Source organism: Myripristis murdjan, chromosome 9 (assembly GCF_902150065.1).
Source record: "Myripristis murdjan chromosome 9, fMyrMur1.1, whole genome shotgun sequence".
In the NCBI taxonomy this organism is placed as follows: Eukaryota; Metazoa; Chordata; class Actinopteri; order Holocentriformes; family Holocentridae; genus Myripristis; species Myripristis murdjan.
The window spans coordinates 16,547,515-16,564,090 of record NC_043988.1 but is presented as its reverse complement, the minus strand read 5'-3'; the positions used below and the strand labels follow the sequence as shown (position 1 = coordinate 16,564,090).

Sequence of the window (16,576 nt, the reverse complement as noted above, 5' to 3'; positions counted from 1 at the left end):
GTAAGTCTGTCCAACCCCCTTACAATGGCATGCTGGGTACAGTGTGGGTGCTGCCTGTAACAATGCCCAGTTCTCACTGGTGTGCAGACTACTTGTTTACTTTGTTTCAGTTAATTTACAGCATAGATGTTAGCCTAATGAATAAACATGGTACCTCAGGAGCTTTATAGCGTTATGTTGTCTTATTAATAGTGATATAATGAGGCCTGGGCAAACTGCTCATTTCCTTGTGGGTTTGGGATTGAGTCAGAGTTATAGGCGTTAACGGTTACGTGAATTACTGATCCAGCAGTCTATTTCCATGGCTATATTTGCCATGGACCTGCTGAAATTTGAGTTGAACAACTCATGAAGAAATGAAGAAATAAATGAATCGAGTCAAGAGGCACCACTACTCACTGGGCTGGAATATTAGTTAAATGATTTTCATTGATGACATTGCCAACATGCTATGATCATTATCCTCCACCACTGGTTTGGGTAAAATAGCTCATTTTAATGTCCTTCTTTGTTAATCTAAACAAAGTAATTATGACAGGTTATTATGTAAAAGTGGCTGCACCTTTACTCACATCAGTATGAATGAATGTCTTCATTGTGTTGAAATTTGAGTTGAGCCGATAAATTATAATATCCCCTGTCTAATAAAGCAGAAATGCCCCAAAATAATCTTAAAAAAATAATAATACAGGTATCGCACAGTTGCTATGAATTATAGATTTTGTGTTTTTATGGATGCATGTGAAGAAGTTTGAACACAAGGCCGTGGTCAGTTTCCTAGAAACATCTTATCCTTCAGTGCCATCAATAGCAGGAAGGAAGAGTTGATGTAGAGGACTTAAATACAAACATGCACTTAGGACTTAAATACAAACAAACAGTGAAACACTGAGGAAAGCCAAGGGTTGAAATGTGATTACTGTGTGAATTTTTAAAAGTGTTGTTTTTAAATTCGCAGCTTTTTTGACATTATGGAATAATTAAATACTCTATCATATATCTGTTAAGGTTAACTCAGTAAAAGTCAAATGTGTCCAGTTTAAATCCTGTACCATCAAAACAAAATTTTAGGTGCTGAAAGAGCAGTTTGTTTTTCCCTCATTCATGACCATGTATTTTTGACATTCAGCAGTGCCTTATATAAAGACTGGCTTTGGCTTGATCCCAGGCTCATGAAACATTTTCAGAATGCCATGAAGAGCCCTGTGCATTTACCTTCTTTTTTTTTTTTTTTAATATTCGAAATAATAGATTTCACCATGGGGACAGTATGTTTTGATAACCCTTTGTTACAAACATAAACATGTTGAAATGTGTATTTTGGCATCAATTTAGTTTATATGTGTCTCAATATTCTTGGTCAGCTGGTGGGGATTTTTGCTTGCTCTGATCAGGCAGAGCAAAAGGAGCAGGAAAAACCAATATTGACTTGCTGAGTACATGCAGGCATCCAGTCAGATAAAAGCTTACATTGCACTCTCTTAGATTACAGGTGGCAAGGTGAGAGATCGGCTAATGCTCTGTTTGTTTATATTCATAGCATAGAGTTTAGTATTAAAAAGAAAGTGATCCTGGTCCACGAATTGTTGTTTAACCAGTTGCTTAAGTGAATTGATCTCTTGTTGCACTCATTTTCTCAAGCAGTTAAAGCTGTAGTTGCCTATTCACAATACTCAACCAATAACCTAAGACAATATTTTTCAGCTTTAATATTTAACCATATTTGCTTGCTTAGGCTTATGAAAATATCCCCTAAAATATTTGCTGCAACATTCATGTTGGTTCCAAGAGATGACTGTACCGTTACAAGTTGTTTTAAAGATGTTTTTAAGAATGCTAGAGGTAAATATGTGTGTATTCACAGGTGGATGGAGGCCTGTCTAGAGGAGGACCTGCCACCCACCACAGAACTGGAGGAGGGATTAAGGAATGGTGTCTACCTCGGCAAACTCGCCAAGTTCTTTGCACCTAAAATGGTGTCTGAGAAAAAGATCTACGACAGAGACCAGAGCCGATATAAGGTGCAACCATCAGTTCCAGTTTTTTTCCCATTTACTTTTAATTGCAGATCTTCAGGTTGTAGTTGAAGCACAGCTTCCTATGCAATCCTCAACAAACTTGTCAGACAGGAAGACTCCAGATCATTTACAGACAACCTCACTTCCTCCCAACAACCTTCCACAGGAAAGAGGGAAATGTGGCAGGGTGAGGATTAGGTCCTCACTGAAGCAGTTAGCTGTTGGGCTGATTCAGTAAACTAAACCAGAAACGTGTTATTTTTGACAAATTTTGCCCTTTTGTAAATTATAAACAAACTTCAACAGACTGTTAGAAGCCATAGTACATTGGTTTGCGGTTGTTGTTCAATATTATGTCGGCCTGGCTGTTATGTTTTTAGGCCATTGATAACAATCTTGCTTCCTGATAATTTAAGATTATTTGTTTGTAGCATAAGATATCCCTTATCAGTTTATTTCTCTTCTGTAGAGTTTTTGTACCATCTGATTGCAGCTCTTGGCAGTCATATTAGTACTTGGTGTCTGAGAGATAATATTTATGTGTCTGTCTCTGTTTTCATTTCCAGAGCACAGGGCTGCACTTCAGACACACTGACAACACAGTGCAGTGGCTCAGAGCCATGGAGTCGGTGGGGCTGCCCAAGGTGAGGAGCTTGCACAGCCATCAATCATGCATGTGCACAGGGAAGCAGAGGTGCATTAATGCATGCATGTCTCACAAACATGCATGCAGGCCTGTTCAGAACACATGACGACTGAAAACATCTGCTCTTACAGTCAATACCTCACTCATACAGATGAGTGAAAGTTTTCATAAGTCATGAAAAATTATATCTTTCCACAATGTCCTTTGGCAAGTCAGAAATGTCCCTTGTGCATCTCAGGTAAGATGACAGATTTAGGACTGAAGAGATATCCATGCTCCAAGACAGTGTCATGACACCCTCTCATCAACACAACAACAGCATTGTATTAAAAGTAATGAAGTGGTTATTTCAACATTTTAAATTTCTAAACAAATTAAGCCACGGAGTGTACAGTGTTGGAAGGGTAAGACTTTGACATTTGTTCATTGGCTCATGGCTGGTACGTACTCACTCATATTACAGGGCAGAATCTATCCTATAACTAGGGCAGCATTGCGATAGGATTTCAGTCATTGTAATATAAGAAGCTGCAGTTTATGGCTTGGCAGAGGATGGCAGAGGCAAGAGCAAGAATGGGAAGATGTGTATTATGGTGTTGATGGGACAAGACTTGAAAGATTTCTTAACCAAACGAGTTTGAACAATTACAAGACCGGTATTCATTTAATCCGTCTGTTTTTGTGTGACAAAATAGTTAACTGCAGAAACTGGTCAAAAATGACATCACAGATAAAGCTGAGATAGCTTAAGTTAAAGGCTGACATTGTGCAATTTGGTCTGATGTGAAATACAATATATATGTCTGAAGCAAAAAAAAAAGATATCTGTTGTTCAGTTTAATTGCTTATATTTAGGATTCTATGATGTACCAACACATATGGAAACACCTTTACAAGGCTGACTTTGTTCCAAGATAGTAAACACTGACACATGAAATTATGATGAGGGTGTGGTTGCTCTAATAGAGTAGTATTAACCCCAATGCATCTTTTATGAGAGGACACAAAAGCCTTTTCTCTGAGGAGTTTACTAGAAATGGAAAATGAGGCAAAATTGATACCCAATTATTTCCGTAATGCCCCTCGGGAAGGGTTTTTTAAATTTAATTGGGTTTATGAATAGCCTTTTCAGGAGTTATCGCTAAGATAACATACTTAGCCGAAAGCTTTTTTCATTACTTTATATATTTGAGTAAAACCATGAAGTAAGAGCATCATTCAGGTCTAAAGTGAGAAAGGAAACACACATTAGACGTAGCCAGGGGTAGGAATTACATCACAAGTTCCTGCTGACAAATAATCTGTTGGCCTGCTAGTATAGTGTTTTGTTTTTTAACTTTAAGTTGTATATATTTTTTGAATTCGTGTATGTTATCTGTTTTGAAAAACAAAAAAAAAACAAAACAAAAAAACAAAACAAAAAACAAAAAAACAGCACCAGTCACCAAGGACAGCAGAATATTTACCATGAACCATGAAGATTTACCACTGCCGCCCTCCTCAGTGTACCTGTCTACATGTTGAAATGTGAAGGGACACTGTGATGGATGGTGTGCTCCTCTTTGGCTGCAGCAGAATAAAGACTGTCAAGGTCTCTCATAAAAGAAAAGTGACTAATAACCACTGTGGTTTCTCCTTTCAGATATTCTATCCTGAAACGACCGATGTGTACGATCGCAAAAACATGCCCAAGGTGGTGTACTGCATACATGCACTGAGGTAAGAATAAAAGAGGGATTTCAAAACAAAAGTAGAGTGGAAATCAGTCATGGTGGTCGGCCGCTTATATGGATAAAAAAACTTGGGACAGAGTCATTCCTATACAAATGCTGCTAAAATCACTTATAGCCAAGTAGTGTAGTGTTCATTTTGGGTCTTTTCATACATAGAAAAAAAGAAAACTAAGATTTTTTTTTTTTTTTTTTTAACCACTGCCACAGACGTAACAATATTGTAAACGGCACAATTAGGCTATAGCCTAATTATAATTTGAACTACAAAACAATAAAAAGCAGACTATTAAACACAGAGTCCCTTTTATTGGCTTGGTGTGGCTACACGTTTTGACGAAAGTCTCTGTTAGAAGCTGGGTTATATCAGACATTAAAATCAAAACTCAAAACTTTTGTGGTGCATTAAGCTGTTTAACCACCGCTTGTTGACAAATTACAGAGCAGGGGGCGGGGCTTCCCCTGACTGTGAAAAGCATCTCCCTGTAAGCAACAGCTGTGGGTTTTCCTGTCCTGTGCTGCTCACTGCCCTAGGACAGAATCGGCACTGGTCAAGGTACCAGTGTGATTTAGAGTCTACATTTCTCAAATCTGAACCTCATCAGGCCCTGATTGTGTAATTCCAGTAGGTTTAAAGGATTGAGCTCTGTGCTGCAGACAGCAGACAGGTGGGGTCACAAATGACACCACGGTTACACACGTTTTTTTTTTTTTTTTTTTTTTTTCCTTTTACCATCTTAAACACTTTCTCACCCTTTAGAGGGAAATGCCCTACATGTCTCATAATCTTTGGGCAATAGCAAGATACATAGTTTCTTTCCTGAACATGCAACGCCTGACAAGTGCTCATGCTCTTGTCACAGTAACTTCCTTTGTACCTCAGAGTTGTTTCCTATTCCCACATGGCTATAGCAGACTGACAGGCTGTAAATTTAGGGTTGACTTTGAAATGTAGTGGTTCTTAGGTTATCCACACAGAGCAGTGTCTTCAAGCTGCAGATACTATTTGGGACAATAAATGTGTGAGAAATAACAGTTTCATCTTCTTCTAAATGTCGATTATTTTCCTCTGTGGTATTCTACTTGTGTACATTACGATCAGCCCCTATTTTATATGTTAGGAGCACTTGACTGTTTTGAAACAGGACCTGGGAAATGTAATTCTTACTTTAGCTTACACAGTGAATGTTTCGTCTCAAGTGCAGAGCTTCTATGATTTGTGATAAATAGGCCAAGGCAATATTACACCGCAGCGTGCATTTGGCTTTCAGCAGATGTTCAGATCCTTTCAATCCTTGTGTGTGCTGCTTATTAAAATGACTTTAATTATAGGCTAATTCAGTTCATAAGTTATAACTACAAAGTTCACTCATTGTTGCACTTATTTTGAAAAGTAGGTTTAGTTTTTTGTGACATGGTGAATCAGTTGTGTGATCTGGAACATGACTATTTGCTGTAAGCTACACACTCTTGCCCCGAGTATTTATGCTTTTGGGCAGTTTTTATGTCTGATCAATAAAACCACTGTACACACTACTTGTGTGCAGAGGCTTTCTAGCACTGAAAACTTGTGTGCAGAGGCTTTCTAGCTCTGAAAACTCACGCTTAACACTTTGCCCACAGCCCCACCTCAAAGGTGCTAGACTGTTGGCATGGTGTTGGGTTGGTGTGAATTTCTGTGATTCGAAACAAGGTAGTCATCTCACAATAAGGTGAATGGCTTGAGTTATACAGATTCAGGTCCATGACTTTTTACAGGTTAGATGTTTCAAATGAAATTAAGGACTTCCTTCATCTGGATCTTGCAGTCAGCCTCACACACAGATTAGGGAATGATTATGTGAGCCGTCTGCTTTGTTTTTCTGTGTTGTAACATTTTCAGTCGGGTCCTGAGGGAACAGGTTTCCTTCCCTCCTTACACACACACGTGCTCTTCCTTCCTGACAGTCCGGCTTGGGTCCCACGAGGACTCAGTGAATGCTGCACTGCCCAGAGCGCAAACAAATGCAAACAGGGAGGCACAGGGGAGGATGCTGCCTCATATTCAGAGCAGTGGAAAAATGTTAAGGGGGCACAATGGAATAGAAATGAGTAAATTTGGAGCTCTGATAAAATGTTAAAGGAATGAAATTGAATTTGTTGTATAGGACGATGAGGAATAAGTGGACTACTATCAGAAGGCATCATGGGAGTCCACAATTGGGAGGAAGCCAGTTGCTCCCAGACGGTCTGCTTAATGCCTGTAACCTCAGTGACTTGTAATCAGCCTGCTACATTAACCCCAGTCAGCTCAGTCGTTTCTGTCTCCTGAACCGAGTCATTTGTCATTTTATTAAACCTTACCCTTTGTTTAGGCAGAATTTAGGTAGAGATAGAAACCCCCCTCTGTCCCAAGGACAGGCTACATTTCATGTTTACACAAACTCCTGGGCCAAAGGGCAGAGTAGCCAGCTAGTGCAAACTCTCCATTGAGATCGTACTGATGTCAGACCTGCCTTAAATATCTATAATTCATGACCACTTATCAGATACCTGCAGGAAGATGAAAGTTTTATGAAGTTTCCAGCCACCTGCTCGTTGTGTTCTTGTTGAAGCAGAGGACTGGGTGCTCTTGCTTATGTCAGCTAGTGCTTCTTGTTATTTTAGGCAACACTGCCCTCTTGTGGGGGAAAGAATGAAATAGGAGTGAGTCTGAGATGGCACTTGGGAACAATCACAATAATGAGAAGTGTTTAAAGTCAGTGTTATATTTGTACATTATGCTTGCAGGTTTCTTAAAGCTCTCTGAATCCTAATTGCTTGTATAAAGCTAATGTTCTGTGTGATTTATTTCAGCTTGTACTTGTACAAACTGGGCATTGCACCACAGATCCAGGACCTGCTGGGAAAGGTGGCCTTCACAGGTAACTGAAAATTAGACTGCCATGTTTAATAGTTTAGCATTGATGGCACTGCTCTGTGGGTGGTGCTTGGACAGCCTCGTAAATAAAATAGGAAGCACTGAAGTCACTGTGTTTTTGCTTTTCTGACAAAGGGTAACATCAGCCCTTAGGGGCTCTCTAAAGATATGTGTGCCCACCTGTGTTTGTGCTCTTATTTTGACAGTCCTCCTTGCGTGGGATGATAGACTGAGTAATTACTGGTCTTGTTTGGGTTTAATTAAAAAAAAAAAAAAAGATAATATAGTAGATAATAAAATGTCATTACTCACGCTGGAGCATGTTTAGTTTAAGTGTTAGAGTTTGGCTTGAAACTTGAAACTTTGGTTTGGATGTTCAAGGAAAATTTCAGATCAAGATAAACATCCTCTGCAGTCTTCCACTCACAAGAAACACTGAACAGTTGATGCACACAAGCTATCAAACTATCAAGACATTGTGGTTTCCTGAGAAAGTCTCATATTTGGTATTTTTCATCATTACAGTCATAAATTTGCATGGGATATCATTCTTGATAGTAAATCTTTCAGTGTGCTTCCTCCACTACTTAACATCAAGAGAGAAATTAAGTATTTGCCCATTCCATACTGTATGAATACCATTACATTGTCTACCAATAGCCATTATTTCTTTCCTACCAGAGGAGGAGATCAGTAACATGAGGAGTGAGCTGGAGAAGTACGGCATCCAGATGCCAGCCTTCAGTAAGATTGGAGGAATCCTGGCCAATGAGCTCTCAGTGGACGAGGCTGCCTGTAAGTCTTCCAACCTATTAGCTAGAGCCATACAGTAAAACTGTGACATCTGATTGGTCAGTTATGCAGTGTAATTATTTCATGACAGCCCATCATCACTGTCCATACAGCATTGTAGTGGGTAAAAACATAGTGGTGCAACATCTTTGACAACATTGCACCATAATGCCATAACACATGCCTGTCAATATTGCTTTATGATAGGGTGAGTGATAACAGAGTCTTTACCAAACGTCAGCTAACGTCAGACGTCAGCTGTTTAAAAAGTGAACATTGCTGATTGACTGTGTTGTTTCCTCTTGTCTTCAGTGCATGCTGCTGTGATCGCCATCAATGAGGCAATAGACAAGGGTCAGGCATCTGTGACGATGGCTGCCCTGACAAATCCTAATGCCATGTTGAGGAACACCCAGCAGGAACTGGCCCAGGACTACCAGGACACACTGAGCCGGGCCAAAGCCCGCAAGGAGGCTCAAAGCTCAGGGAGGGTGAGAAGCCCAACAGCTCCCTAAATTTTTAGAGAAGTTATTGATTGGTATACTAGAATTGGCTTCTCCCAAATGGCTTGATCATCACCTTTGATTGATTGATTGGTTGGTTGGTTGGTTCTTTGGCTTTAAAAGGAACATTTCACCCAAAATACACACATAAACTAAAGTTCCACTTACCCCTAGCACAGTCTATCCATCCAGATAGTTTCTGTGTGATGTGGTGAGGTTTCCAGTCTGCTGCAATTTCATCTGTCTCCTGGGAGCCCAGTACAACTGCATGGGATGGCTACTTGTATGTGGAGCTCAAATTGTCAAATGTTTACATGTGAAGAACTCTATAGCAATGATTTTTTTCCCCCAAAAATATGAGAACTAATGACCATCATATAATCCACAGCCTGTGGGGGTGAAAAATTCTGTTGGGAACTATTTCCCTTCTGCAGAAACCGGCAAACCTTATGGATGCACCCCCAAGGAGTGTGCGATCTGGGGGATACATAAATAGATAGTAGATAGATTGCACTGGTGGTGAATGGGAAATATCTTTCTATATTTTAGGTGAACTGTTCCTTTACATATGTCATATTTCCTTACAACAGTCTCTGAATGCCGACCACCCACCCAGAGCCAGGTTCTGCTTGAGGTTTTTTCCCTGTTAAAAGGGTTTTTTCCTCACCACTCTCACCATGTGCTTGCTCATAGGAGGGAAATTTTGGTTTATGGGATAAGCCACAATTTGTTGGGTCTCTGTAAACCACCTTGAGATATTTTTTTTTTTTTTTAATGATTGGACGCTATACATAAAAAAAAAATAAATAAATAAAAAAAATTGAATTGAATTGAAATGGGAATTATGAAGCAGAACAACACGCACTAGTTGAAGAGACATGCTGAGAATAAGACCAGACCAGATCTGACCAATATACAAATTTTAACCCTGACCATTGTGTGTTGGTGGTAACCAGCTGAAGAGAGCTGGTACGCCGCCACTGACTCACACTGCAGGCCTTGCCAGCACATTCCAGTGGGTGCAGTGTCAGCTTAACTTCACCAAACACTGGCCCTCCACGCCATCCGGCATCTCGCCTCCCATTCTCCTCACAAATACTGTACAAACATGTGCCATTCATTTCCCCTTTATGGCAGAAATGTGATACATAGACAATACTTTATCAGTATCAGTGGGAAAGTAAATATGAACAGGTAAGAATAAAATATCCTATGCATTTCTTTGTGCTGTCTCCCTCCTTAGCGCTCCTCTGTTGCCACAGAGGAAAGAGATGTTTATGAGGAGTTACTGACTCAGCAGGAGATCCAGGGCTGCATTGACATTGTCAACAGTAAGCGTTTTCCCTCCCGTATGATCTCACACACTTTGAATAGTCTCCATACAATTTTTCATTTTCTGGATGCTCTTTTCCCTTGCATCTTACAGTGAATGCATACATTTTTGCATCAATTTCCTGTAACCTTTGCAGAGTTGCCAAAAAGAACATTCAGTTTGCCCAGATTATGTGCTGATCCAAAAGACATTGAAATGAGGATAAGTTTTCTCTCAGTGACCTCTGCCTCCCTTTGTCCTGTCTTCAGTCCAGACAGCATTGAGGCAGGTGAATCAAGCGGTAACTGCCCAGGATGAAGCTGCTCTGCTGGCTGCACTAAGACTGGATGCCCTGGCCCTGTTGGGTGTTCAGGAGGCGAACTGTCGCTGGTACCTGCAGCACTTTGCCACTTACTGCCAACATAAATCCAAGGTAAATGTAATCACCGCGGGTTTACTCACTGGTTCCTTGGAACGGTCACTCCCAATCTTCTTGGCTCGTGATCCCTTAAAACAAACCAATGCCTTGTCGCAACCCTCTGTCTCAGGCTGCATATGCAGAGTGGTGAACAGTCCACCTAAAGAATGACCCACCTGTTCAGCTTGTTTCATCTGCTAAATTATCAAAGCATGTGTTGTATCTAGAAAACAGAAAAGAGTACCATATGAAAAAATAATCATAATTTTGCATTCTCGAAATATTTCGGTCTTTCGCCTGACCCTCTGTTCTGTGTTCCAAGGCAGAGGTTCTCAAACTGATTTTTTTTTTTTCCATCTTACCAGGTAGTTAATTGCAGCCACCTGGCACCCCAGGTCCCACTCAGCTCCTTTTAGACATCTACAATGAAAACCAGCCGTACAGGGGTGCTGTGGACTGGAGTGACTTGGTTAACTAATCGTCACTATTTTGAAACCAAGGCCTTATTATCTGGCATCTTGCTCAGATGTAGAGAGCATCACTTCTCCGGCTGCTTCAGTATTGAGCCTGATATCGATGTGCTGCAGGCTCCCACTTAGCTACAACAGCAGTCAGCGGGGCAAAAATAGCTTTGATATAGTCTCAGAATCTCAGTGTTCGCCTTGAAAAGATATCTCAAACAGAGCATTTTGTCCATAGCAGTGGGCTTAGGTAGTAGTATTCTTTTGGGACTTGTTTTGAGTGCATCCTCATAGGACTCTGCTGGCTGGGCAGAGTCCACCTACAGCACCGAAGTTTACAGTTTGAATGGTAGTGCTTGGTTTGTGAAATAAAAAAGTTGCGTTCCAGACAGAGCTGTGCTGTTGATTTCATGATTTGTAAACCCCTTTTCAGGAGAACGTACTGAACATAGCTTCCTGTTTCTTAAAAGCAACATTACTTTTTCAAAGTCATTTTAGGATTGCTGCATTGACTGCTATTGTGGCTGAGCACATCAATATCAGGCTCAGTACTGAGGCAACCAGAAACATGATGGTCTCTTCATGTAAGGATGATGCCAGATAACTTGTAAATAGGGCCTAGGTTCCAAAATAGCGAACTTGTCCTTTAAAAGTGAGGGTGCTTATGATTTTACTCTGAGAAAACCGTGCAAGAGAAAGCAATTACAGTCAGACATTCCTAGAGAGTCTGGAATCACAATGCACATTTGTAATGTGTTTAATAAAGTAAAAGCCTTTGGGAAAATAGAGAGCACTTGTAAAACAGAGACGCATTAGAGCATTTTGAATAAATGGCCCCTCCTTAATGACATCTCTGTGCTGTGCCTTTGTCTCTGTGCTGCAGGATGGAGGGAAGGCCATGCTGCTAGAGAGAGAGGAGATTCAGAAAGTTGTAAGCTCCTGTAATGATTTTGCTGAGGCAGAGAAACGAAGTAAGTATTTTGTTATATTTCACCATTATTGTTGTTTAACCTTGACTACCAGCCATCTTAAAACTGAGTCGTTACCATGACCCAGTGCCTCAAAGCATAGAAAGTATTGTGTCTACAGTGTTTACTTTGTTGATAATAAATATTTGAACTACTTTCCTTCTGAGAGTCATTTCAGCACTGAGAATTCCTTTGCATCATTGCAAATCAGTAGAGAAAAATAATTTTTATACTAAGAAGCTTTTTGGGAAACTAGACTCAGGTAGTCTGTGTGAAGATGACTAACAACAATTTTCCTGTTCAGAACTTGAGGCAGTTGCAGCGATCAATAAAGCTATTCGTCTTGGCAATGCGGCGGAGACGGTGGAGGAGTTGATGAACCCTGAAGCCCAGCTGCCACTTGTCTACCAAACTGCTGCCAACCTCTACCAGGCTGAGCTTTTCAGCTTACAGCTCCAGGGGGGACGGGTGAGAGACACACATTACTTGCACACACACATCAACCTACATAGCAGTATATTTGTAATTTGGATTGCATGTGGTTCCACATGTACACACATGCACACATACACAAACATACAGCTATGGGGTAGTCTGTACTAGACATCTTTTTGAATGTCACTTCATGTTTGTGATTCAGAGTGTTGTGTTTATCAGTCTGGCCTGGGCCATGAGGAGCTGAGTGTTGCCGTGGAGATGCTATCTGCTGTAGCGGTGCTGAATGAGGTGCTGGACACCAGAGATCCCCAGGCCGTCACTGAGCAACTAACAGACTCTCCTCTGGGCTTCACCAACATGGACCATGACAACCTCAACAGGTAAGACAGATGCAGGCAGCCGTGCACTGATGATAAGCAGAATATCAAAAATGGTATTGACAGTACGTAAACATTAGGTACAAATAGGAACACTGATTATTTTGCAAAGTGGATGTCATGAGCAGGACCCTTTCATGGGTTAACACTCCCGTAATGGGAGGCATCTAGCCTGCTGAAGTGTCCTTGAGCAAAACAGTGAACTCTGCCACCTCCAGGAGTGCTGCTGTGTAGCTGATCATAAGCTCTGACTGCCCTGTGAAGGGAATCAGGCAAAAATCACTTTCATTTAAAGTCATGAAACTGTGCTGTACTTCTTCCTGCCTCTCTCTCTTTCAGGTACGCTGACACACTCATTAAGATGCGGGCTGAGGCCCTCACCCAGGGCCAGGAGTTCCTCACCTGGAATGATGTTCAGAAGTGCATCGACACGGTCAACAGTCAGGTCCATGAAGAACATGAACGTAAGAAAGCCCCACAGACTTGTTTATGTTCTACATAGTGACATTTGTGACAAATTCTGTGCTATAGATGAACTATGGTATAGAATATCAAGGACTTTTAAGAAAACCCATTGAAACTTTATTAAGTATGGTTATTAAAGTGTTAAGCCAAAATATTCTCAGTTAGACAAATAGAAGACATTGCCACATCATGTTATAAATGACTCTTCTCTCTGCCTCCAGGCATCATAGCTATAGCTGAGATCAACGAGGCGCTAAACTCAGGGGATCATCAGCAGACACTTGCAGCCCTGCTGCTCCCTACAGCCAAGCTGACAGGGGTCAACCCAGCCACCGCCAAACACTACCACGACGTCCTGCAGCACACCAAACTGCTCCTCTGCCAGGTACAGGGCTAGATCTGATGAATCTCTTTATGTTTTTGTTTTTTATGTGTGAAAAATGTAGGGCTTGCACCACCCACCCTCAAGTTACAAAATATTAATATTGCCATGTCTGAATGGAGCACTGCTATGTTTCGGCTATTTGTAATTTTTTTTTTAAAGCAGTTATACTGCAGCCTGCCAAGCCTGAGATGGCGCTATATTATATGAATACAGTGAATCTCTTGTTGTGAATCACAGTTGTTGATCTTCAGTTCTGTATTGTTATCATTGTCTGTCTATATTCTCATATTCTCATTCAGGGAGCGCGGACTTGGTGAATCATGAAATGATGTTGCACCATCTTTGTTAGGAATTATGGAACATTGGTCTGGTTTTAAATTTGCTCTGACAAAAGGCATTTGATGTTGGCACTTATGCATTATAAATGAAACAGAATCTCTGTAGTGGGTAAATGTTTTTCTATTCTATTTTTTTATTTTTAATTATTTTATTTTATTTTACTTTTTTTTTTTTTTAAAACTCTCACTTCAACCAAGGCAGGTTTGTACATGGTAGTTGTAGATCGCCATACTCCAGTATTGTGTTGTGTCACTCAACCAACAATCTCCACTTTGTGTAGGTTCCACAGAGTCTGGATATTTCTTTTTCTGACACTACATGAACAAATGGCTCTATCACAGAGACTGTTTTTCAGGAGCAAATAGAAACTGCTGTTGAGTTGACAAAGATTTGGTATCAACTTGCCAATGGCAAAAGTTCCTCTTATAACTTTGTTCCTGGTCCTTTGCTCTCCTGCTGTGCTCCAACAGTCTGTTCCATGTTGAGGTATTTACAGTATGACGCACAAGCACACACAAACACACATTCAGTTTTGGATGATAACAGGCAGTCTCTGAGGTGTCCTGCGGAGGGAAATGAATTGCAGTTTCGAGGCGGCTGTCTTAGACATGAGCACACACAGGAAGGGATCCAGACAGCTGTGGAAGCAGCACAGACACACCGCTACTCTGTAGTATCCATATAGCCTGTCGTCCCCGCTGGAAAAGAGGCATATGTAATGGGCGATGTGCAGAATGCCACTTGGGGAGAAACATACCATGAAGATAAGGAGAACCAGAGTGGTGACTCTAACAAAAGGTCTCCAGTTGCACCCAGATCTCCCCAGGTGGTAGACTACTGCCACATGAGCACAAATACAAGTAAGGAAGGGCACTACAAAGCCTAGACACACCAGTATCAGCCTGTATGGTATCAGCAGAGCATGGGAGGTTTCTTCTAGAGGAAGTACATCATGGCAGGTGGTGACTCCCAGCTGGGGCAGGTGGTAGCTCTGCCTGACCAGGAGCTCTGGCACTACAGCTGCACCAAACAGGGCCCACACGCCCAGGCAAGTCACCACTGCCAGTGTCATCTTTGGCAGACGCCTATACAGGAACGGCCTGACCACGGCCAGGTAGCGCTTCAGACTGATGCATGCAATAGTGTGAGCTGAACAGTAGACGTTGCCATAGAAAAAGGCGGTGACAATTCGGCAGGCCATTTCCCCGAATATCCAGTTGTTTCCACTGAGGTGGTAGTGAACCCGTAGCGCCAAGGAGAGCAGGAGCAGTAGGTCTGATAAAGCCAGGCTGAGGTAAAGCACTGCTGTGGACAGGGACTTGGCTCGGACTTTCAGGAAGGCCAGGATATAGACATTGGAGGGGATTCCCACTGCCATGGCCAGGGTGTAGAATGAGGGGATGACCCGGGTGCTGAGGACCCCTGAGGTGTAGGCTGCCGCAGGATCCTCTGGGCGCACATGAAGCCGTGGAGATTTTGTGTTGGGCTGCAGCAGGGCTGGCGGCTGGTTTGTGTGGTTGGATTTTTGTGGAGTCCCATTGAATGTTTTTGGACCAAGACCAGGTGGAATTTTTCTTCTGATTTTGGCATCTCTCCCTGATTGTGGGTAGATGAGAAAATAAGTCTTAAAGAGTAATCTTCAAAAGGATTTTTTTTTTTTATACTTGCTTTCATTAATGTAAATTTCTAATTACACAAGGCGTTTCACAAAGACTCAAAACATGGTTTTCATCACCTTGTTTATCTGTCGGGTGTTCATCTGAAGACTTTTCGACTTGTGGGTTTTTTGTGGGTAACACACCTGCCTGTCTCAAAGGAATTATTATATGGATATTGTGTCTTTGATGATGCTAAAATACATTTAAACATGGTGTTTGCACCTGTAAGTTGGGATCCAAAATGGGTCCTGATCCTGTTACTGGTGTGTAGATGTAGCAAGATCTTTTAAGAAGAATGAGAGAATTTCCATTTCTGCCTTTTGGTGGAAAAAATATAATGCAACAACCCATTCAGTTAAATGTGATGTAGTACTTAATGCCTGGTCAGCTGAAAAATACTAAGTAAACTGTCCTTTCTGGCTTCAATAAATAAATAAATAAAATGCAACAATCCTTTCAGTAATGAAAGTGAAGTAGTATTTTTATTTACTCACCATCTTCCTGAAGGGTCTGCAGTGCCATCAGAGAGACTAGTAGTCCAGGTAGGAGTTTAGCCATATCACTGTGCAGTTAGTATCCCAGTATTTCTTTCAGCTCTCTTGATTTTACACCCCTTGTTGGTGCTGCTTTTGAGTTACTTCACTAACGTTAGGAGTTCTCCAATGCTGTCGTTGCTGGTCTGCATTTTTGCTCGGTGACAGTAAAACTCTGATAACTGTGTGTGCTGTCTGTGATGGACTCTATCTGTGTTTCCCGTCACACTGTATACAGTATGTGAGCGCTTGTACGTGCGCACAATGCAGTGACCACATTTCCTGTCTCATTCCTCCTGTCTGCTTCAGTCAGTGTCCACTGACTCACTGGGGTGGGAGGAGACTTCTCTAAACATTTACAGACAGCTGTCATCTTTCAAATATTAGAATAAATCATTTTATTGTATACCAGCTGTGGGTAATGTGGGCTTTTGGCTGTTGTTACTTGATGGTTAGGACTAATCTTTCACTGCACCTTGTTATGTTATTATGTGTATGTTTGTTGGCAATAGCATCTTTCTGCCCATTTGTGGTATTTAAAAATCATTACAGTACTATTAAATTTTAACATTGCTGAGTTTTGTATTTATTTGATTGTGTTAAACAAAATGCATGTCCTTGAGATAAAACATTA

The 16,576-nt window shown here is 41.2% G+C and overlaps 2 protein-coding genes across 2 annotated transcripts in view; one reads left to right on the top strand and one right to left on the bottom strand.

Annotated features, from left to right (window-relative positions):
* Positions 1–16,576, top strand: part of iqgap2 (IQ motif containing GTPase activating protein 2) — a 41,851-nt gene that overhangs the window by 8,969 nt on the left and 16,306 nt on the right. The window contains exons 3-15 of the mRNA XM_030060520.1: positions 1,865–2,021; positions 2,585–2,662; positions 4,307–4,383; positions 7,230–7,297; positions 7,975–8,088; positions 8,398–8,576; positions 9,832–9,919; positions 10,170–10,333; positions 11,663–11,750; positions 12,052–12,215; positions 12,405–12,565; positions 12,902–13,026; positions 13,249–13,412. Of these exons, the coding sequence (XP_029916380.1) occupies positions 1,865–2,021; positions 2,585–2,662; positions 4,307–4,383; positions 7,230–7,297; positions 7,975–8,088; positions 8,398–8,576; positions 9,832–9,919; positions 10,170–10,333; positions 11,663–11,750; positions 12,052–12,215; positions 12,405–12,565; positions 12,902–13,026; positions 13,249–13,412 (1,627 nt within the window). The remainder of the gene's footprint in view (positions 1–1,864; positions 2,022–2,584; positions 2,663–4,306; positions 4,384–7,229; positions 7,298–7,974; positions 8,089–8,397; positions 8,577–9,831; positions 9,920–10,169; positions 10,334–11,662; positions 11,751–12,051; positions 12,216–12,404; positions 12,566–12,901; positions 13,027–13,248; positions 13,413–16,576) is intronic.
* f2rl2 (coagulation factor II (thrombin) receptor-like 2) lies at positions 14,032–16,114 on the bottom strand. Its single transcript, XM_030060523.1, has 2 exons — positions 15,904–16,114; positions 14,032–15,347 (listed from the first exon to the last, which is right to left on the bottom strand). The coding sequence occupies exons 1-2, from the start codon at positions 15,965–15,967 to the stop codon at positions 14,278–14,280; spliced, it is 1,134 nt and encodes a 377-aa protein (XP_029916383.1). The 5' UTR covers positions 15,968–16,114; the 3' UTR covers positions 14,032–14,277.

Bases quoted from the DNA above. Each gene is read 5' to 3' on its own strand.
- f2rl2 (XM_030060523.1), bottom strand. From the start codon at position 15,967: ATGGCTAAACTCCTACCTGGACTACTAGTCTCTCTGATGGCACTGCAG. The intron at 15,348-15,903 runs GTGAGTAAATAA...ACCCACAATCAG, and splicing joins GCAGACCCTTCAGGAAGATG to GGAGAGATGCCAAAATCAGA.